We start from the raw sequence: 22,630 nt of genomic DNA, 5'->3' as shown, positions 1-22,630 counted from the left end.
GAAGAAATTCTACATGTTGACATAGGAGCACAGATCTTACTATACCTCTCTGTTTGTCAATTAATTTTTGTCACTTCTATTTCAAATAACCTGGTCAGGAATCAAAGGGCTTGTTTTTGTTAAGATTGTCTATTAGCTTCTGTGAGTGCCATTTTATTTTACAGGTTGCTATAGTTCGCCGCGAAAGAAAGCAGTGTGGCAAACAATACAGATATTAAAACATTAACCTCCATATGTCCCACTGAGTAATCTGGAGTAGTCTGCAGGGCTGCTAAGGACAATTTCAGTCCTTAAAAAAAATCAGTACTAGTACTTCCAGATTCTTTGCTGAACTTCAGTATAGTTGCCTTCCACAGTGACCTAGACAGGCTTGAGAGGTGGGCCTGTGTGAAACTCATGAACCAAATGAGCAAAGAACAAAAACTTGAATTTGGTTCAAATTTTGAACCAAAGCCCCTTCCCTCATCCCAACCCCCCCCCCCCCCCAAAATCCCACAAAAGCAAATGTTTTGCCTGGTTTCTCAAAGACAACAGCAGACTTAGCTTTTCAGTTCAGGAAAGTGATTAGGACAACGTAAGAAGACTTCAGATTTGTGAGCAAAAGTCAGTATTTCTGAAAGGATAGACTTCTTTGTGAAGCCTCAAGCAGAACACACACAAGAAAGTACTAATAGTTTTTCTTTCAAACTGTGCAAAAGAGCTTAAGCATAAGCTTCTCTCCTGTATACCTGGCCACTGCACAGGTGAACACCATCTCACAATGCTACAAAGCAAGTTTCTTTTGGATACCACATGGCATTCTACGAATCAAAAGTATCACTTCTAAAACAGGTTTCACTGACAACTTGTTACTGACCCAAAATCCTAATCAAAGCAAAAGTTTTGCTTCAGACGAGGTGATGAAAGCTGCAATGCTTTTTCCTAGAAGGGTATTTAAATGCTTTATAATATAGAAATAAATAATTTTTTCAAGTTTTCTTTCAAGGTTTTATCTTTTCTTTCAAGTAAAGGTTTCGAAGAAATGTATGCACAGGCACTAAGTATCTTCACTGCATAAGGGCTTTTCCGTGTATAAGTTGGTAAGCACATTCTTCCACTCCTTCAGGGAGCAATGAGACATGCAACCATAGTCTGTTCAGTTTACACCACCACAGACATGCCAGTCTCTGTCCCAAGATCACCCATGGTCCATCTGGTAGATGAGTATACCTCACACAGTTCAAGATTTCTCTTATCTGTGAGCAAACCAAGCTCACCTGAACTACACCTTGGAAGGTAGCTGTGAGGCTGAGGAACACAGCTGCTGCAGCAAGCAGGATAACACTATCAACTTAGGAAACATAAATGAGAGGGACATACAAGTGATACCAAAAATGCTGGCAAATAAACTCTCTGAGACTAATTTTGGAGATTTAGAAAGCAAGAATCCTTTAATGGGCCTGGGCAACACAGGGAAGTGATCTCCATCAATCGCACGCAGCGAGACGAGAACTGGGGACAGAATATTTTTCCCACTTACATGCCTATGTATAAATTTAACCAGAAATCTCATGCACACTGTATTGCTTCCCAAGGACTAATTCAGTTACCAACTTCACAACAGTCAAAACTGTTGCTCCAGCTCGCTGTTTGACCCCGCATTTGAGAGTCTGCAAACGGGTGAAGGTAGGAGACACCTCTGTTCAGCACAGATCACACTGCACTTACCACGTCCAAAGAATGAATAGTGTCTGGAAAATGGTGTCTGTTCACAAAGGCTTTTAGTGATACGATGAGGGGCACTGCGTATAAACTGGAGAGGGGTAGATTTAGGCTTGACATGAGGAGGAATTTCTTAACTATGAAGAGTGGTGAGGCACTGGCACAGGTTGCCCAGGGAAGTTGTGGCTGCCCCATCCCTGGACGTGTTCCAGGCCAGGTTGGATGGGGCCTTGGGCAGCCTGATCTGGTGGGAGGTGTCCCTGCCCATGGCAGGAGGGTTGGAACTCAATGATTTTTAAGGTCCCTTCCAACCCAAACCGTTCTATGATTCTACGAAAAACGTTGCTTCAAAGTAAACAACTGTCAGAAGAACATCCCATCCGACTTTCAAAAAATACAAGTACTTCGAAAAAACTCCACTCTGCTTAAATTTAAATCAAGAATATTCTACTTCTTGTAAGGGTGCCTGCTTCTTGCATCGCAGACACCACCCTCCCAGCCCGCAGAGGCCGCGCACCAGGGCACGGGGCTGCCTGGGCAGAGCCCCCCGTGACTCCAAAAGAGACGCCGGAACCCCCGCTATGCCCATCGCCCCCTAAAGAGCGACCTCATTCCCGTTTCCCGCCCCCCCCTTCCCCGCAGCGGGGCCGAAAGCGGCGCTGGGGCGCGCGCGCCGAGCCGAGCCGAGCCGAGCCAATGGGCGCGAGGCAGCACCTGCGGCCCGCCAGGCGCGGGCGGACCCGGCTTTGAGCGACAGCGGCGGCCCGCCTCCCCACCCCCCTTGCCTCCTCGCGCGCGCGCGCCAAACAGCGCCGGGGAGGGGGCGGATCCCCTCCGCCTCGCAATCCCCCGCTCACCCCGCCCCTCCGAGGCGCGCGGGAGACGGGCGGCGCCGCCGGCCAATGGGCGCGCGGGGCGCGCGCGAGGCGGCCCGTATCGGGGCCAATGGGAGCGGCGGTTGGGCGGAGGCCCGAGGTTTCCAAACGCTCCGCGGCGCCATGGGCTGAAAACTAAACCGAGATGGAATCTCCCAGTCTGAACCGGTTTGAGCCGGTTCCGAGTCTGTGGCGTTAGGAGGGGGGGAGAGGCGCCGCGCTCAGTCCCTGCCGCCGCCGCTGCCGCCGCCGCAAGCCGCGCTCGCAGGGGATCCCGCGGGAGGAGCAGCCGGCGCAGCGCGGGGGGCGAAGCGTAGCGCGAGCCGCGGGGGGGGGGGGGCGGGCATGGGGCTGCTCTGAGCGCCGAGGGCAGCGCGGGAGCCGCCGCGGACACAGCGCGCGGGCCCGGGCCTGCGCACCCAGCGGCGCGGGGCCGCCCCGAGGTACGGGCCGAACCCTCGCCTCCTGCCCGCCGCTCCGAGGCCGTGGGGAGGTCGAGCGAGGATGGGGGGCGCCGTGGGAACCGTGCGGGGTGGCACGGCGCGGGGTGCGGTGCTGTGGGGGGGTGCGGGTCTGGTAGGGTGCGGGGGTCAGACCGCGTGGTGCGGGGCTGTAGGGATCAGATCGTGGGGTGCGGGCGCGGTGCGGGGCTGGGGGCGTGCGAGCACGATGCAGTGTGCGGGGCAGCGGCGCTGATAGCGCGGAGCCGGCAGCCAGGGGGCCGAGGTCTTCTCCACCATCCCCCCTCCCCCCGCGACCTCGTGCGGGTTTTTGCGGGGAGAAAAGCTATTTTTGGTAGGTTTTTTTAATTATTATTTTAATTTTTTTTTTTAATATTTAGAAAGTTCGGTCACTCGCTCTTACTCTTTTCGAAGGAAGAGGCTGTGAGAAACACCTAGAGGTGAGTGAGTGGGGGTGGGAGGGGAGCGGCCCCGCGTGGGGAGGGCGCGAAGCTTTGGCCGTGGCAGGAGAGGCGTGAGGGGCTCAGAGGAGCAGCCCTGGGCTCTGGGGTGCGTTTAAAAACGGGTTTGGGGTGTAGGAGCCCGCAAGAAACACCTAGAGATGAGCGAGCGCCCTGGAGCCGTGGGTGCCGTGAGGGGCGCGGGGGTGAGCGGGCGCAGAGCCTTGGCCGTGGCGGAAAGGCGTGAGGGGAAGGAACCCTGCGGGTCTGGGTGCGTTTAAAACCGTATTTGGGGTGCAAGAGCGTGTATAAAACACCTATAGCTGAGTGAGCGCCCAGGAGCCGGGGGTGCCGTGGGGTGAGGGTGCAGAGCCTTGGTTGTAGAAGGAAAGGCATGAGGCGCTCTGGGGAGGGACCCTGAGGGTCTGGAGTGCGTTTCAAATCAGGTTTGGGGTGCGAGACCCTGTAAGAAATACCTATAGGCAACCGAGCGTCCAGGCTGCGCGGGGTGCCGTGGGGGATAATGCGTGGGGGGGCTCCGGGGAGGGACCCCGGGGTCTGGGGTGCGTTTCAAATCGGGTTTGGGGCGCGGAAGCTGCAGGAGGGCGTAGATCAGTGAACGCTGAGGCTGCGGGCGGGTTGCGGTGCGGGGGGAGCGCTCGGCCGAGGCGCGAGGGTTGGGGGGGGAGCGGCCCTGCGTGGGGCAGGCGCGGAGTCTCGGGGAGGCACGCGGGGGGGCGTTTGAAACCGGGTTGGGGGCGCGAGCATCTTAGGCCCGGCGGGCGGGGCCCCGCTCCGCACGGGAGGGCGGCGAGCGGCCCGGGGAGGGGTGTGAGACGGCGTCCGTGCCGAAGTAGGGACATAATCTGTGAATTATTAGGAGTGGAAGTTTCCAGAAATATTTTCGTGTGCCTGTGCAGCAGTATTGAAAGGTCCGCCTGGATCACGTGGGGGCCCTGCATGGAGCCCGCCGAGGGAGGGAGGGGCTGCGCCGCGCAGCGCCCCCCGCTCGCAGCGCTGCCGGGGGGGGCGCGGGGGGCGCTGCGGTTTAACCCCGCGCCCGGGCGCACGTGCGTGAGGCGCCGGCGGCAGGAATCGTGTCCTTGCGGTTGCCTTACGGGCGGCGCGAACGCCTTAGCGATCTGCTTCGCGCCGGAGGAATTTACGAGTGATGTAACTAAATCTCTGGAAGTGGGTAGTGGGGCGGGAATTCGCTGGCGTTCAGTAGCGGAATTGCACGCTTGGGGAGCGGGGCAGAGTGACTCTCCTAGGGTTTGCGTTTTTAATTGCCGCCCCCATTGAGCTTTAAGTAGCTGGCCTGAAGGTGCTCTAGGGTTCATTGTCAATGTTCGACGCTTCTTACTGTTAGAACGTGCGTTCTAGTTCCTGTGCGCTACGTGCTTAAATTAATCTGGTGTATTGTAATAACCTGACTGCTATGTTAAACTTAAAGGTCCAGGGTCATCTGGAGTTATTGTAACTATGTAAACAGTGCCGTAAATGCAGTTCTTTTGACCTTCGGTAGATGTCAGATTCCTGCTATGTTGTAGTTTAGTTTTGGTTTTTGTTTTTTTTTTCTTAACTTCTTTTGTTTCTGTTTCCCCATTAATTGGCAGTGGAAGAATTGGTTAATGGCGGCTCTTGGAGCTGAGGTGTAAACCCGCTTTGGGGTTCACCTGTGATGAGGGGAAAAAAGTCTAGTGTTAGAGTAAATGAGAGAATGTAAGCTTCATGTGGGTGCATTGTTAGGAGTAGGAAATGGAGTGGATTGCAGTTGGTGTTTGCCAGAAAGCCGCCATTTCTGTGTTTCAGTTTGGGAGTAGGTAGGTCATTTTGAAGATAATGCTGGGAGTGGCAGAGGGCCCTATTCAGAACGCTTCCTTTCTGTTTCCATGTGGTTCCTAACTTCTGGTCACGTGGCTCCTCGTCTGCACTCCTACCGCTGTGCAAAAATCGCAGAAAGAGGCTTAAGGTTGAAACGAATGGCCTACCTGAGCAACAACTGATTCACAGTGTTAATTGTAGCTTGAAAACAGCCTTCCCGGCTCACGGTTCATCCATGGAGGCGTAAATCTGAACAAAAGGGGCGTGCCTGAACACCCGCCTGGAACGCTTGGAGCTGCTGAGCCTGTTAACTGGTGCAGTTTCCTTCTAGCAGTACTGCTCTCTGCCCCTATGTGAGGGAAAGTTTTCACATGTTCTGAGTTGAAAGAACAAAAGCAGCCTTCCCTGCTGTTTTGTTTATTGCTGATGTGGAATGTTAGTTTTGAATTATACTTTTTCCTACTAGGTGTTTATTTCCTTCTGATTTTCCAGGTAGATGTTGTAAAAAGGCTGACTGGGTGTTGGGCTGGAGCCCTCAAAATGATCATGTTAGCATAGTAATACTAACTGAGGGATTTTTTTTTTTTTTTACTTCAAATTACAACTGGAATGTTTGGGGGTTGAAGTTAATATTTCTCTATATAGGTAAATTAAATTCCCTGATGCTACTTGCAAATATGCATTTCTAAACAAAAGATTTTCCTTGTCTGTATGCTGCTGTAGGACTTTCAGTTAATTAGCAGTTACTTGGGTTGAGGCACAGGTTTGTCTTGCTCTTTACTTATGAGCATGACTTAAATATATGAGGCATATAACAATTTCTTACTTACCCATGAAGATACTTGGTAAGAGCAAATCTGACTTCTGGCTTACTTTGGGTTGTGTGGAGGGTAGTTCTGAAAGAGTTTCAGATTGCGTCTGAGTATGCAGATAGCTCTAGTGCAACCTTTTGAGGGGTCTTGCTGCTGTCCAGTGGCTATTTCTCAAGTGAGCGGTTTTAGATAAAATTTGTAGCTTTAGGGAGGAAGCTGAAAAGGAGGATGAGCGGCAAGAGAGCTGCTGTAGAGGAGAGGGTATGAATTTGTGTTACAGTTGTCAGTGACTATGAGAAGAGGGCAGTAAGCTTGATCAGCTGTTTCTATAAAGTGAGGAGCGGTGTGAAAAGGGTAGAGTGTAATTTGCTATCCATAGTTCTGTGGCTCCTGGCATATTTTCTTGCTTTTCACGATTGCTTTTATCTTGTACCAGTCTCTGGCTGTTAAGCATCTTACATGCACTCCCACAATCATACACACCCCACCTGACTTCCTTTGCATAATACCTAGGCTGCTGTATCTAGGACAAAGAGTTAATGCGTGTATGGCTGGTTTTATGGGACCTGAAACCTCCGGTAGAATTCCATTTCAGTTTGAAGTAGTCTGATGTGGTACACAAGAGTAACCTGCTGACATAACTGTCGCCTTACTTCATCCTATCAAAGTGCCTTCACACTCTCAGCTTTTTCAGTTTAAATGATATTTTTTTTTACTTGCATGCAGTTGACTTGTAAGGGTTTTTTCCCACTAAGTATTTGAAAAATGTCCTCTGGTTAATTTCTTACTATGCACATAGATCACATTTCACTTCCATAACCAATTGTTCAAAAGCTTTTAGAACTGGTCTTCTAAATGTGCATGTTGGCCTTGGAAACTAAAAATTCTACCGAGATCGCTGGTATGGGTCTTGGCTGTAATTATGTGAGGTATTTCTTTCTACTGGCAGACTTAGTGGTTTACACGTTTAGGAACTGGTAGGGCTTGATACCTCTTTTGAAATAAGTTTTAGCTTGATAGTACGGCCTATTGACTAGTCAGGCTGTTGTTACGTGTTATACCTGCTGAAGACCCTGAGCATTTAGTTGGTGTAGTGATGTATGAATTCCTCGGTTTGTCCTGATACTTACTTGCTCAACAATTGATGGAATGTTGTATTCAGTGCTGTCTTGTGCTGTTAACCATCTCGTTTGAATGAGATGAGCTATGTTAAGTTGATGCACTTGCTTTACAGCTAGATTGAATAATAATTTCTTATTAATTGATGAAAATATTTTTTGTTTTGCAGTAATCTATGCCAGCAATTATGACAATGTTAGCAGACCATGCAGCTCGTCAGCTGCTGGATTTTAATCAGAAACTGGATATCAATCTCTTGGACAATGTGGTGAACTGCTTGTACCATGGAGAAGGCGCACAGGTATTATGACTTAGAACTGATGTTTATTGTCTATGTTTAACCTTATAAGAAATCAGTTGAGCAAAATGAATTCACTTAAATACAAATCAGTAATATTAGTGAATTTATTCTGCTAGTGACTGGAATATCACTTGTAATTCACGTGTCTTGGTTTAAAGGCAGACCTCATGTGCTGAGTATTGAAATTGTATTTAGAAAAATGCTAGCTTAGTATGCAGTCATTTCTAGCATGGTTTCTGCTGTTGAAAGATATGAGCAAGTACAGTTTGGAAAGGAAACTTTGGCTTGCAGCTTGCCTTTTCTGACTTAGTTTTTCATAAAGGTGTGAGGATTGTGAAGCCATAAATTTAATGTTGGCTTCACTAAAGGATTGTATTTAAAAGAGAAACCTTACTGTTGTTATTTCTGTATTTGTACTTAAGCATGTCACTCATTTAAGAGTTTGGCCGTTCTTCTGTCTAGGTTTTTCTCCCCCCCAGCTGTCTGTCTGCACAGGTGTTTCTCACGCTTTTCTTTGGGCTTGGTGTCGATTGTGAAGACTAAGTTTAAATTGGGGGAATATGTGCGATTGTATTTGCTCATATTGTCTTGAAAGTAAATCTTTTATTGCTTTGTTTAACTATTCTGGAAATAAGACTTAAACATTGAAAGCAATTATTGCTGCAGAGGTGTTTGCACAGTTCCTCTTCTGGCAAATTTTAATTGTTCATGCTTAACAAACTGGGAGTTTTATTAGGCATCTCATAACTAAAATGTTCTTGCACACATAAGTAGTGAATTAAAATGAGGCAAAGTAGCTGATACTTTCTTCTCAACTGTCAGAATAAACAATAATATAATTGCACAAATCAAGAATGAGCATCTCTAAAATAAAGTCTTTTGTAAGGCTTACTAATGTTAATTCCTATAGGTTCTAAATTACTTTGCTATTTTTTGAAATATTGTATTTTGAGTTTTATAGATTTGAATAGTTATTAGCTGTAGTTTCTTAAATGATTGTATGACAGAAGACCGCTTGTAGCTTTTGCCTTGAAAGCATGGGCTTTAGAGTGCTTGTTTTGTAAGGGGTATGTTTGTTTACTGTCTTACTATAAGCACCACCTATTTTGTATTGTTTGGTTTGAATGGAGCTTAAAAGGTTGGAAAGGCTTGTAAGGAGAACAGAGGATTAACACTAACTACAATGTTCAAATTACCATAGTTCTCCTACTATGAGAAGTTGCTTCACTTAAAGCAGCTGAGTATAGTCTCTGGTGTGTAGAAAATAAATGGAATAGTAAGAAGCAAGAATTCAAGAGGTGGTGCTTGCCAGGCAAAAGTGAATTACAATGTAAACTTACTTTCAATACATGTACTAATAGATGTCACCTTAATGGAAATTTGATTTTCTATTTTAGTGCATTTCCAAAAGTGGAGGCATATTTCAGTGAGCTCTCCTGAAGAGTTCAAAAGTTCCTGCAGGAAAAAAAATGCTTCTCTGTGGAGCCCTACAGCTCAAGTCATGACTTAAAGGATGACAGGAATAATAGAAGTTGAGGAAACTAAATGTTACAATTAAGATAGTAACAGTGGTTTGCCTGGTATAGATTATGGTAGTATTAGGGTAAAAAAGTTTTAGGATGCAGTTTGGATAGCCCATGCTGAATGTACTTTCAGATTCACCTGTGTCTTCCTCTTGCTTAATTCTTATTTCTGCTTGCAAAATGCTTACCTGCTGATCTGTATTAGGCAAGAAAGAAGCTCTTTTCTGTCCTAGACTTTACATTTTTTTTCTGTTCTTGGCTTTCTTTGATACTGAAAAGAATGAATGTCCATAATCCTGTTCCAGTGCAACACATGACTAAGAAAACTCAGAGGTGTTTACCTGGACTTTTCCCAGAACCTTAATTCCGCTGGTCTCTTAGGCCTTGATGTGTCCAGAAAGATTGCTTGCTAACTAGTTTTCTTTGTTAGTAGCAACAACACAGTGAGGCTTTGATATTTATTGGAGCTTTACTGTTAAATTTATATTCTTTTTATGAAACTACAGGAATTGATGTCAGGAAAAGGGATTAGTGGGCATGAGAGTAAGATTTTTCCATTCTTGGGAGGAAGGGTATTGAATACATTGTTGATGTTGAAGTTCATTCCCGTGTTATGTCACCAGGGCTAGAAGCACTGAGAAAGCCAGTATATGTTGGTTGGCTCTACAGTGCAGTGAAAGAATGAAAAAAGTTCTTTTGATTGTGATGTAAAATGTTCATTTTCTTGGTAAGACTGTCATACCAAGGGTAGCAGAAATGGATTCAGCTGTGTCAGTGAGTAATTCCTTCAGATGAGGTGTTGCAAGTTACTGGAATGATATCCATTACAATAATGGGTAATGTCAATCCCAGGGAAGAATAAACTGTTAGCATGACCAGTCTTCCCCCCCCCCCCCCCCCCCCCAAGTTTTTATTATTGGTTTATAAGCTGTTAGATGCATCAAAGGCTTCGTAAGAAGTAGGGATCAGAGGCCTCTAATGTTTGGTCTGTAGCTCTTCAAAATAAAATCCTACATCAACAGCTTTGCAGTGTAATAGAGTACTCCTTAAAACTGGCAATTTATATGAATGCTTCCAGTAGAAATAGAAAGTTTGGCTGCCCTTGAATAAAATTTTATCTTAATTACTTGAATGGGAGAAAACTTCACCCGCTAGCATGTTTCCTCTATGATGTGTGCTGTTCTCATGCCCATCGCTGGTCTAGATGAATCATTCCGTATGGAAGAGTGGAAGTAAGTGAATTACTGTCTTGCATCAACGTGTTTGTGGAGTTTGGTTGTTAATAAGCTTTTAATTGTCACACAGGTGGAGGCTTAAGGGACTTGTTGCTCTTAATTGAGTTCTACCTAACTCTGGATAAGTGATTTAAAGAGATGTTATATATTAATGTTTTCACTCAGAGAATCTAATTTCTTAAATAATCTAATATTTTTTTAAATCAAACTTGCTTTTAGCAAAGAATGGCACAGGAAGTCTTGACTCATTTAAAAGAACATCCTGATGCGTGGACAAGAGTTGATACTATTTTGGAGTTCTCTCAGAACATGAATACCAAAGTAAGTAAATTAACTTTTATTTGATTTTCCTCTTTCTTTCATTCATGAACTTTGAGGAAGGTATCTTATTTTTAGCCATAGACTTTCTTTACTCAAACCACTTTTTTTTCTATTGTCTTGTTCCCAAAGTTGGCTTTAAACAACTGTAAACAGACAAAATAGTTAAACCTCCTTTTATGTTGACAAGAGTTTTTTTGCGTTTTTTTTTGACAAAAAAAGGAAGAGCTAAATTGGACATACAGGGTTTTTTATCAAGGCACATAGAAGAGTAATGCCCTTTACAAAGATTGGTGTGAGTCTATATTCATCTGAGTAATGAAAATTCTCCTAGAGCCACATTTTGTACTTGGGTAAGCGCTTGGCTGTTTTTGACCATGATGAGAGCCATTTGCATGTAACCGAGAAGAGAATTTGTCCTTAGTTGTATTGAAGACAAAATAGAAACCTTATTAGGCCAAGATCTTGAGCAATCAATGAAAGTTAAGTACCTCTCAAACTCTATCTGGTATGAGATTAGTCTTTTACTAGTATGCAGAATGTGTTTGCTTTGTACTGCTGCTTTAAATCCATCCATTATGGTTGAGGTGAAAAGGGACAGCATTCAGTTTTCTACAATTTTAAATGCTTTACCTAAGACTTCTGAAGTTTGAACTGAAAAATTGGTCAAAATGTGTTTTCACTTTAGTTTAATTATTATCTCAGATAACTGACGTGCATGTTTTTCTGCTTGATACACACTGTGTTCGAACAGAAAATAATAGTTTTTGGATGGTTTCTGAAATCAGGCAGTATTGATGAAACAGTTCCTTTTTTCCCACTGCTATCTGAAGTTTAGGGGAATACAGTTTAAAGAACTTCCTCAAAGTGCTAACCTTTAAGTAACAGTGCCTGTTTGCTTGCCTGGTAAACTTTGCTTTTTATACTGACAGACATTACTAATGTTTAAGTTGATTTATCAACAGTATTTTTAAAAACTCAAATTTGTCTTGTGAAAAATGAGATGATTAGAGGAACAGAAAGAAAGCAACAGGTAAAGAATTCTTCAATTTACATAAATTGCAATTGATTTGGTGCTAAATTTGTGCACTATGACATTTGGCTTTTATGCAATCATATTTTTTCTTTAATTAAAAGCTGTTAACACTACCTGATATTAATCATAATGTTCCATTATGTTGATTGCTTGTAATAGGAAGAAAAGGGGTGTCTTCCTGTGCAACTGACACAGCTAGGCTTTGACGGCAGGCCTCCACAAGGTCTACCCTTTTGATTCCCTTTAACTGAATTCTGTTCATCAATTGTTTTTGTTTCTTGGGAGGTGGGAGGGAAAGGGATTTGGTGGATAGACTAAGGGTGCCATTGAAATTTCTACCATAGGGATCATTTCATGCTTTTTTTCAGTCTTTGCTGTTGCCTGTCCCTCATCTTCATAACTGGGCAGTGAATTGCTATTAGATGATTAGAAATAAGCAAATGAAGAACAAATGAATTTTTAAAGACTTCTGTTTTGTGTGCAGCTTAAATGTGTTTGCCTGTAGTGTTGCAGTAATTGATTAAAAAGTACACTTCTGATAGTGCAAACGTCTAAACTAGTATTTGGTGTCAGATAAGTTTTTGGGGCTTGGTGTGTCTCATTATCAGGAAATACCAAAAGTTGGAGCCATCAAATCAAATTAAGCTTGGAAACAAAGTAAAAAATCCCTAGGAAGACGCTTGCAGAGTGTTCAGGCAGGCTGCTGAGGCATGTAGACATGGTATGGCGAGAAGAGTTTGTAGGTGCAGATTGCATAGAGTGATTTTATTACTGCTGCCATTTCATTTCATGGGCAAGTGTTAGGAAAAAGGAATAACAGTACTAGTACCTGAGGAAGAGATAGCACTACTTGAGGGCAGGATTGAAGTCACGTTTGCAAAAGAATGAGCAAAAACCTAGAGCACGAATCTCTTTGCAGTTAAGGAAAGTTATATGAATCTGAAATAGATATCAAGCAGATGAGGGATAAGTGTAGCAGGTTTCTAGAGGTATGTGTCCTTTTCTTTGACTCAGAGGAAATCCTAACTGGGGGAAAAGAAGACTGAAGATGAGATCCCTCTTCAGTTTGTTGGTCTTTTCATTTTTGTTTGGTGCTTTTGTACAACAAAATTTCACGTATCATTCTGGTCTTAAAAGCTGAATTAATTCACTTGTGGAAAAACAGTTTGGAAGCAAAAAAGCTTTTATGTGAAAATGCTATCAATATATGTGCCTGTAGAATCTAGAAATTCAACTAGAATTGAGATCTGCTTCATGGAAATTAGGACTATCCAGGATCAATATTCATACTTGCAATGTTGTTAGAAGCTTTTTATAAGCATGTTTTGTATCGTGATCCTGGATCAGGTGCAGATGGAGTCTATAAATCTATAGCAGTGGCTGAAATCACTTGCTGTGAAGTGAAGCGTTCTGCTTAAAAACTTTTCATGCATTTTTCATATATTGATACTCTCTTGATTTCATTTAGCTTTATATTAAATAAATCAGCTAGATTTTAATATGTACGTAAAGTTTTGCTGCTGACCATGAAGAAAAAATACCCTACCAACTTCTGTTAATGCATATTTTTTTTTCTTGGTACACAAGGTTTTGGAAGGTGACAAGATTTTGCAAATGCAGGATGTGTACCTGAAGCTGGTGGAAACTCTGGTTGGATAGGGAAGCGAAGGGATGTAGGTTATGCGAAGATGAGAACAGCAAAAATGATATTTTGATACAATGTAGTTTGGGACAGGCTACATTGTGGTTCTTTAATTACATTGAGGTTTATGTGATCCCTTTGGTTGAAATACTAATGATCCTTCTTTGTGTAACTAACCGGTTTAAAGAGGAACTCTTATTCTCAGCCAAACTTTGTGTAAACTTGAGTTTACCTTTCAGGCATTGAGATGATGTTTTTTCTTCCCAGTCCACTGCAGATAAGCAGATAAAGTAAATGCAAAGTTCCTCATCCGCTTTTCTCTACTGTCTATTCACACTAATGGGGTTTTGCACATTAAAGTTCTTTTGATCATATCACAAACCTCTTTCCTTGTTACTGGGAGTTGGCAGTAGGGATAAGTGGGCAGAGACACTGGCCTTACCATTTACTTTGCAAATGTAAAAGTTTCGGGTAAGAACATAGGGAGGAATTCCTGAAAGGTAAAAGGCTTTCCAAGAGCTTATTCACATTTTTATTAATTTTTGACTGAGCACAAAAGTTCATCTTTAAATAGTAGAAATAGCTGCCATATTGGGGTGGGTATTGAAATTAAATAAACCTGTGGGTTGTCTTGCTGTTCCTAAAGTAACACACCATTGAAGTTTGGGAAGTACTGCCAGTGTCAGGACATGTGATGCAAAGGCAAAGTTTTTTTTCTTTCAGCTCTTAGAGGAACAGTAGGAAGCTTGAGACCATCCAAGCTGCTAAATATTTTAGGAGCCTGGTTGTGTTAATACTTGAACATATGAGCAGTCATTTATGATGCAAATTCCTATCTGGCTGCTACTTTGTCTTCTCCAGATAGCAAAAATTGTCTGCCAGAGGGCTTTTCATTAATATTTTTTTCCCTCCCTCCTGGTGTAAGCATGATCAAACAGCAGGACTTAGTATAGTGAAGAACAAAACAAGAAAAAAAAAATGCATGAAACCTCAGTAAATGGGTGAATAGACATATTTAATAAAATTGTTAGTTTAATAATCTTTAGATGTTAAGTATGAATGTCTGATTGAATGAGAGTCCTGAAGTTAGTTAGTCCTACAGTAATGTACTCAGATCTTGTTCTTCTCCAATTTCAGTATTATGGACTGCAAATCTTGGAAAATGTGATAAAAACAAGATGGAAGATTCTTCCAAGGAACCAGTGTGAAGGTAGGGAGGGATTTTTGTTGTGTCCTCTTAACTTTGTGTATCAATTGAGATTGACTGTCAACTCCTGTCTAAATAATACTCCAAATACAGTTAGGCTAGTAACTTTTTCTCATATGGTAAAACTGGCTGTGCTTTTCTGGATGATGAGACCATGTCTTTCCCTTTCATGATAATTGTCTCAGTGGGAAAGTGAGCATCTGAAATTCTGCAGATGTCGTGGGGAAGGTGAAAGATGTGATTGAAATCAGAAACATCATCACTTAAGTGTTGTGCTGACTTACAGGCCAAACTTAACTCAAGAGGTCTAACCGAGGTTAGCTTCTGGCTTTGAGGTAGGTTTTGGTTCTCTGTACTTGGTATAGGAGACTTTCTTCAGAATGTCTGGGCTATGTACACAGGCCTACCTGAATGCTGTTGTTTTTCTAGTAGGTTCTGTGGCCTGTCTGGTAGGATAGGTAGATTTGGGAGTTTTTGAAATTGTAGGCAGTCATACTTATTTAAAGATAAAAACACTAAGTAAATGCATGGTCTTGCCTTTGAATGGTCATTCTTTTAGGTGATGAGATGCCTCAAAGTCTGGTTTTAATTCATATAAGTGTATACAAAGCTAGATGGCTGCAACTGGAAGTGCAGTGTAGGGCAAAACCTCATCTTCTGTCACTGCAAAGAGGCTGGAAGTCTTAAAAGAAATGCTGTGTTTTGGGTTTTTCCTTTCCCTTATAGCTTGCGGTGTGTGTTGAATTTTAGGCGTAAGTGGAGGTACTGTTGGTGCAGGATTAGTTCTTATTCATGTAGCTTTCTGTCAGGTCATGATGACTTGAAAACATTGAGTACAAATACTTCAGATTGTTGAAAATGAACGTTGTCACCATTCCATACTTGGCTTTTTATTGAAAGCTGGTTTTGGAACTCATTAAAGTTCTTCCAAATTTCTGATACCCTGTGAGGTTTTATTAAAAAAGCTAAGATGTGGTTTAAATTTTTACTGCCAGTGCTTAGGTTCTGAAAACACATTGACTAAAACGTAATTGTAATGTCAATGAAAACAAATGTGTAAGGGAGAATTGCATATTTCTGTGATTATTCTTCTTGCCTTTTCCTCCACTCTTTTCAACTCTGGGTTGACAGCTAAAGCATAGCTGCTCTTCGAAGTGGAAGTTAGTTTTCGTGTTCATTCTGCTGTTGGAAACAGACTTGCAGGCTTCTTAAGAACAGCTTCAACTAAGGCTCAAATACAACTACATCCCTTTGAGAAATTAAGGAGGCAACCTGACATTGTCTTCTGCGTTCTTCCAATAAGCACAGTACATTGGCTTAATCATCTCTTGTTCCATTCCTGACTATGAGCACCTAGTTTCAGTTGTTCTCCTGTTGTTGGCTGTGGGAGTATAGCAGGCAGAAAGTAAGGAGTCGGTGGTTTGAAGCTGAAACAGTTCCTTGGCTTACTACTGCCTGCAGGTGAAGTGAGGTGTAGTAGAACAGGGAATGTCAGAGGAATGGTTACTTGATAGTTTAGAACTGAACAGGTGCAAAATCCAGAGTCTGATTCAGTAACTGTGAGTTTTAAAGACATACTCTTAATACATAGAAGGGATGAGAAATGATTGTGATAGTATGAGGATGTGGGCTGTGCTCTGGGTTATGTTATCTCATGTGTTCTTGAGATGCCAAGATAATGCTGGATATGTTGCTTAAATGAATTGTGGAACTGATGTATTTGTCTTGGTGTTTCAGAGTTTTGTTACTTGACTGCAGGCTTGGTTGTACTGTTAGACTGGTTCCTGTCGTCTGAGAAGATGCTATAGCTATAGCTCGATACATTACATCAATAGAAGAGGAACTCAATATATTTAGTGTACAGTGGCATTTGATCCATCTTGGCCTCAATGATGTAGGAGGGAGAAACAGTATTTCACCAGCTTCATCTGGTCTGTAGTGGAGCTTGTTTTCTTTTTTTTCAGCTGATGATACTGGCTGGTACAAAAGAATGCTCCAGAATTCGTTCAGATTATTTGATTAGCTGAAACATAATATGAATGAGTTAAACGTAGGTTTGCTTGATTCTGACTTCAGCCATTCCTTTAATTGACAGGATTTTCTCCTTGGAAGTGTGACTGGTAAAATAGGAGTGAAGGAAGTTCAAACTTAGTATAGCAAAGTAATGCCTATTAACAAAGCAGTTAATGGAGGTTATGAATCAGTTCGCTTTACCTTATCTCACTTTATAGATCTTAACATGTCTAATTTGATTCGTGTAGTAAATGCAGCTGACAGATCATAATTTTGGTTAAGATGAAAATAAATCTATTTAAAAGAAAATAACTTTTCCCTTTGTAGCACTAAGACTGTGAATGAAAAAGGTTTTGAAACAGCCTACCTGAAAATTCTTGAAGAAATGAAGCTATGTCACTAATACAGAGCCTGAACCGTAATTTTTTTGAGTTATTCCCCCCCACCCCGAGCTGTATGTTAGAATGACTTGTTGGGCCTTGAGCTTAGCCAGGGTTTTGTTATCGCTTCTGTCTAAATGTCCGGAGGTTTTGCTTCCAGCCTGGAATTCCAAATGCAGGTGGGAAAGTGTTCTCTTCATGTGCGTTCATTAGACTTGAAACTCTATTCTTAGTTTGCTTTTATTTTAAAATAGCTTTTAGTCTTGAGCTTTTCTGGCCCTGGTACCTTTTAACTTGTAAAAAGTTCTTATGTTCCTCAGGTGTCACTGATTTTGAAGGCTGAGGTTTTTAAGCATTTCTGGAAAGTTCATCTGTATCTCCCATAATCCTGAAACGGGAATTGGGCAAAAATGTTAACATTTGTAACATAGTCATGTGATTACTTTTTCTTGTTCTTTTTTTTTTTTTTTTTTGTTTGCTTTTGGAGTTAGCAGTTAGAACCTATTGCTGACCTGGGTATCTAGACAAAAGTGGAATTTATGAACACAGAACTGGTAAATTTCAGTTAAAAGAGATGTCTGGCCTACATGTTCAGTGTTCAAACACTTTTAGTAGTGGACAATAGCAATGGGTTGAACTTGTTGTCTTCATGATGTATTTAGTTTTTAAAAGATGGTGTTGGATCCCTCTTGTGGGTGTATGAATGATGTGATGTGGTTTTCATTCCAACTTTACTGAGGCTGCTTTAGTGAAAGGTGGGTGGCATGTTCCAGAATATCCCATCCAGTGGTGAACTTGGCTTATTTCCAGAGTATTGTACTATGATTCTCAAGTGAAAACTGTCACTTAATTGATGTGATACTAAATTGCTTTAAACTCTTATACTGTATGGAGTTGATTGTGTAATAATGCTTATAAAGTTGTCATTTGTTTGAAGTCTGAAGTTAATAGTTCTTATAGTGTGAAAACCTGCCTAGAAATAAAGGCATCTTGGTCTTCCAATTCAGCGATAATGTTTCATTAGTCCTGCAATGTGAATTGAAATTATGTTCCTGTGAACAGAGCAAGCTTGTCTGAGGTGTTTTGAGTTGGAGTGCTTTGAGTTGGATAAGCACTTCGTCATTATGAAACCCAAATTGCTTGTGTGATTTTGAAATGGGGTGGGGGAAAAGAAGTGTGTTCAGAGAGATGCAGTTTAGTGGCTCACGCGAAGGTCCTGGATTTAAGTTTAAAGCTTCTGGTGTAGTGGAAAGTGCTGTAGAAGAAATTGTCTTGTGGTGTGATGAGATACTTTAATGGAAATTTCTGGCCTGTTTCACAAAGAGGTGTTCTTTGATTATATAATCAATCAATGGGAGAATAAGCTATGTGGTACTCTGTGTGTGAGAGGAAGGATGAGCTCTGGGTCCTTTTTAAGAACTTCTGTGAACTGTTTTTTATTTCTGCTCAAGAACAAATAGCTAGTGGATTGATCAGGTTCATCACTAATGGTGAAAGATGATTTGTGGGATATCGGAAAGCATTGTTTCTTAAAACTAAAAGTAAGGTAGTATTTTGGCGACATTTTGGAACTACTTAAACAGTTTAGTCCAAGTGTGTATGCATACACACAGCCCTGGAGAGGACAAATCAGCTTTAGGATTTGAAATTCTTGTTTTGATTGCAAAATAATATTAATTTGCTGAGTTAGATTGTCCCCCTGCTTCACTTATTACTCTTATTCCTTAATGTAAGTGGAGAATTTTGGTAAACCAGTGTAAAATTGAATTTGCAGCACCAGTTGCAATAATACTCAACACTTGTTAAATGCTTGTGCTCTGTAACTGCATAAAAGGATATGCTTCTGTGTCAAGTACAAGCAGTGGTTTTGTTTACAGGTGTGTTCTCACTGGCTGGGTGTGTTCATGGTAACAAGCTGTATTTGGTTGTGGTAGGAATTCTCTGAGCTCAGGTTACACAGCAGAGATGGGGTATAATTGCTTCAAAGAGCACATACGAAGATTAAACTGTAGGATACTTAACAAGTTTAGACTGCAGAGTTTACTAATGTTGGATAACATGATGTTTCTCACTGTCCCAAATCAGCCCAACTTCATTGCACAGCTTGGGTCACCAGTGAAAATATATTCCCTCCAGAAAGTGTTTCAATTTCACTGGATGTTTGCCTCTCTGTAGAGGAACAATTTTCCCATAAGAACTGCAATATCTAATATTCATCCAGAACCTTTCTAAAAGTCCTTGAATTGATGTACTTGGTCTACCTTTCCCCCCCCCCCCCCATATTGTACAAAAGTACTTTTTGTACTTTGCTTACCAGAAAATAACGGTGGTGCTTATTCTAGGCCTTCTGACAGCAGTAATACCCAGCCTTCCTAGTAATTAGTCTGAGGTTGGAGCTAGGTTGATACACTTCTGGACTGCTGTGGAACTATGTGGATAAAGGTGTTTCTCACCTGTGGCCTTGTTGATGTCGTTGAGCCAGTATTGGTGCTTCTCGAGCCCTGTTGAGAATTGGTTCAGGGAGCAAAGCTAGCAGAAGTTTTAAAAAATACTGAACTTTAATTTTGTATTACTCTTTAAGTTTTTGAGCAGGTGTCAGGACTGCTAGTGCAATGTCCTTTAACATGATTAAAGTTTTGGAATAGGAAATAAAACCTACTCCCTTTGGTTGCAGATTGTCATGAGATCAATGTAGTTGTTAATGGTAGATGGTCCTAGAAGAATGTTGTGTGTTCTGAATATTATGATTGGGTTTTCTTTTTTTTCTTCTGTTTTATTGGAAGGTCTGTTTTCCAGGAATCTTTGTCTCTTCCTGTTCGGCTCATTGAAGTATCTGAACCTTGGTGGTTGTGCTGTTTCCATCCTCAACACTTGTTCAGCTGCTTCTGTGATTATGTGATTATTATTTTGTGGTCTGTGCATGTCCAGTGCCTGCCTCTTTTAAATAGCACTTCCTTCTGGTTCTCAGAACATACTGATTTTAGCAAATCTAGAGGGCTGTTACCCTTGAACAGTTTCTTGGACATGGTCTGCTGGAAAATGGTACCTAGCCTGTGTGTTTAGTATTGTCAGAGTATAAAATTGAAATATCTTTGTCCTACTGAGAGTCATCTTTTTTGTGGAGTGATAAATAAATGAGCTATTAAATACGAAGCAGAAACCACAACACCTCAGTTAAAAAAAAAAAGAAAAAAACAAGTAGAAAATACCATTTAAACAAAAAAAAAAAGGATTACTGGATAGCTGCTTTTTTTAAGGTGTTAAGAATATGACTGGGTTCACTGCGTGGACAACATGCAATGTGACAAGTGAAAACTTGCAAAGTCTTAGGTTGCCTTTTGAACTGTGGTAACTTTTATTTCAACAAAGAAGCTTAGACCCAAGCAACCATTTCATCTGCTGTTCACAGATAAAGGCCAGATCAATGGTAGTGTAGCATTCAAGTTGTAACAGCATAATGCTATTGATACAGCAAGCTAGAAAGTGGGAAGCTTTGGAGTTGGAAGTCTTAAGAACAATACTCACTTTCTAATTCCCTTTGAAATGCAGAGTTGCAGCAGTAGGCTTCCCTTAGTGTTTTGTCAGACAGTAACAACAGTTGAGTATCTGGCATTGCAAGCCCATTTCCATATTATTTCGGTGGCTTTCATATCTGATTTCTGAATTATTGTAATGATTCAGCAAAGTATGTGCTTTAGCTTTAAAATACCAGAACTTGCCTCTGATGTAAGACTTTATACCAGTGCTTGGTAATAATTGTTACACTCTTACCCAATGACTGACATGAATATTTAATTTTTTATTTGAATGACCATTCTTCTGGAGAGGTGTGGAGTGATCCCAGTCAAGAACAATGAATAGTTTCATTTGTAATTAGAACTGCCTGTAGAACAGTTACTGTCTGTTCTGTACCCAAGGGCTCAAATGCTATACCTAGTATTTCCAGATTTCATGAGAATGCAGTTACCAAACTGATTCTTTTAATCCCGTTGCTCAGGCCTGAAGTGCAAAACCAGTAAAGTCTTGAAAACATTTCAAAATTTAAAATAATAGTGGCTATTGGAAGATCAACATGTCTTCAACATAAGACATACTTCTCAGAAGTAGTGACTTCTAAAATTGTCAGTGTGTGTGTGTTCTGTCTGCATGGGTGATTTGACTGTCTTCTTGAAATTACTGGAACCAGATTGTGGGTTCATGTAGTTGAATACGAAAACACACACCTGTTCTACAAGTTCACTATGACAAGAGAACACTCGCCCAGTTTCAAAGTGTTTAATACCAGATGTGTTCAGACTGATCATTGTGCCGAAGCAGTGTTGAAGTAGAGCTACTAATAATGTCCCATCTAGTTCATGACTCCCAATCCTCCATGCATGCCTCATCTTGAAGTCAGGTGGCTTTGTACAGAATGGTTTTAGATAGTATGTTGTGATGAAAATTCACTTGGAAAGCTATTGTTTGTGTCTTCAGTAATTGGTAGATAAATGGTGAGGGAGCTGAGGAAGAGGTGGGAAAATGAAACTTAGAGCAGTATAGCATTCAACAGTGTGGTTTTAGGGGTTTTTTTTGTAGTGGAGCTTTAAAGTCATTTAAAAACGTGTAGAAGAAACACAGCAAAGCAAGTGATTTAAATACAGTCTGCACCACCAACTGACAGATTTTTAAATTTAAGCATGGAAAAAAAAAAGGAAAAGCAATAAATCAGTATTTATAGTATACATGTGTGCCATAAAAGCACAGTAGTACAAATCCAAGTGCAGTGTATTGTATTGTTGGATAAAGCATTAAGTTTTGTTCTTGCAAGATTGTACAGGGAAAACTTGGCCAGACTCTGGAATGGTGTTTCACTTTTAAGTGTTGTGTATAGGAATTCCTGTGTTTAAAATTGATCACCTAAGTAAACTGGAGCATTTCTGAACTTCTACATACAGTGATGGTGACGTATCGAAGCTCTCCCTGCTGTTCTGGCTAACTTGGGCATTAAAACTGGAATCATGTTTAGAAAGCTCCGTTTATTTTGGGAGTTCACTTATTATTGATAAAGCATTAGGCAAAGAAGATTGAGGACTCTTGTTTGTATTTTGTCTTGCCGTTGTAAGCCTTTGGCTGAGGCACTAAATCTTTAAGAGTTGTTCGGTGTGATCTGAAAATGTGTAATGGGTACAAATACGTTTCACTGAGCGAGCTCCACAGCAGCTTTTAAAATTACCTATCACAACATTTGCCAGGGTCTGAACAGTGCTGCATACCATCTTTCCATCTTCTGCCTAATAAATACAGTGTTGTGCAGTGCTACCAGTGTGGAGGTTCTCACAGTTTCTTGCAGCCTTTCGAAAGCTGGTTGTGGTGCAAATTACTATAAGCATGCTCTAATTCTTCAGTCTGTTTTCCTTTTGTTTTATCGAAGTAGCTTAAGTGCAAAGCTGTTTTGTACATCTGGAATGTCTTCTTGCAGAACTGATACAAAGGTGGAGTTTTGCCCATATAGCACACAAGTCAAGAAGGATGCTCACTGACCTTAGAAGTGTTTCTTTTTAAAAACATGAATAGTCTGAATTAAGTATTTATTACTGCATTTGTGATATCTGGTATAGTTGAAAATAAATTCCTAACTCTTCTGCAGGTATTAAAAAATATGTTGTGGGCCTAATTATCAAGACATCATCTGATCCAACATGTGTAGAAGTAAGTGAATTCTCTTTGGGGAAGAAAGAGTGAGGGGAATATTATGCATAACCTG

General features: G+C 41.6%; 1 protein-coding gene across 1 annotated transcript in view; it reads left to right on the top strand.

Annotated features, from left to right (window-relative positions):
* Positions 1 to 2,867: 2,867 nt before the first annotated feature.
* Positions 2,868 to 22,630, top strand: part of XPO1 (exportin 1) — a 37,880-nt gene continuing 18,117 nt past the window's right edge. Inside the window, exons 1-6 of the mRNA XM_054062545.1 lie at positions 2,868 to 3,019; positions 3,418 to 3,477; positions 7,402 to 7,533; positions 10,511 to 10,612; positions 14,425 to 14,497; positions 22,514 to 22,575. Of these exons, the coding sequence (XP_053918520.1) occupies positions 7,408 to 7,533; positions 10,511 to 10,612; positions 14,425 to 14,497; positions 22,514 to 22,575 (363 nt within the window). The 5' untranslated portion in view covers positions 2,868 to 3,019; positions 3,418 to 3,477; positions 7,402 to 7,407. The remainder of the gene's footprint in view (positions 3,020 to 3,417; positions 3,478 to 7,401; positions 7,534 to 10,510; positions 10,613 to 14,424; positions 14,498 to 22,513; positions 22,576 to 22,630) is intronic.

Source organism: Cuculus canorus, chromosome 3 (assembly GCF_017976375.1).
Source record: "Cuculus canorus isolate bCucCan1 chromosome 3, bCucCan1.pri, whole genome shotgun sequence".
NCBI lineage: Eukaryota > Metazoa > Chordata > Aves > Cuculiformes > Cuculidae > Cuculus > Cuculus canorus.
This window is presented reverse-complemented; position numbering and strand designations above follow the sequence as displayed.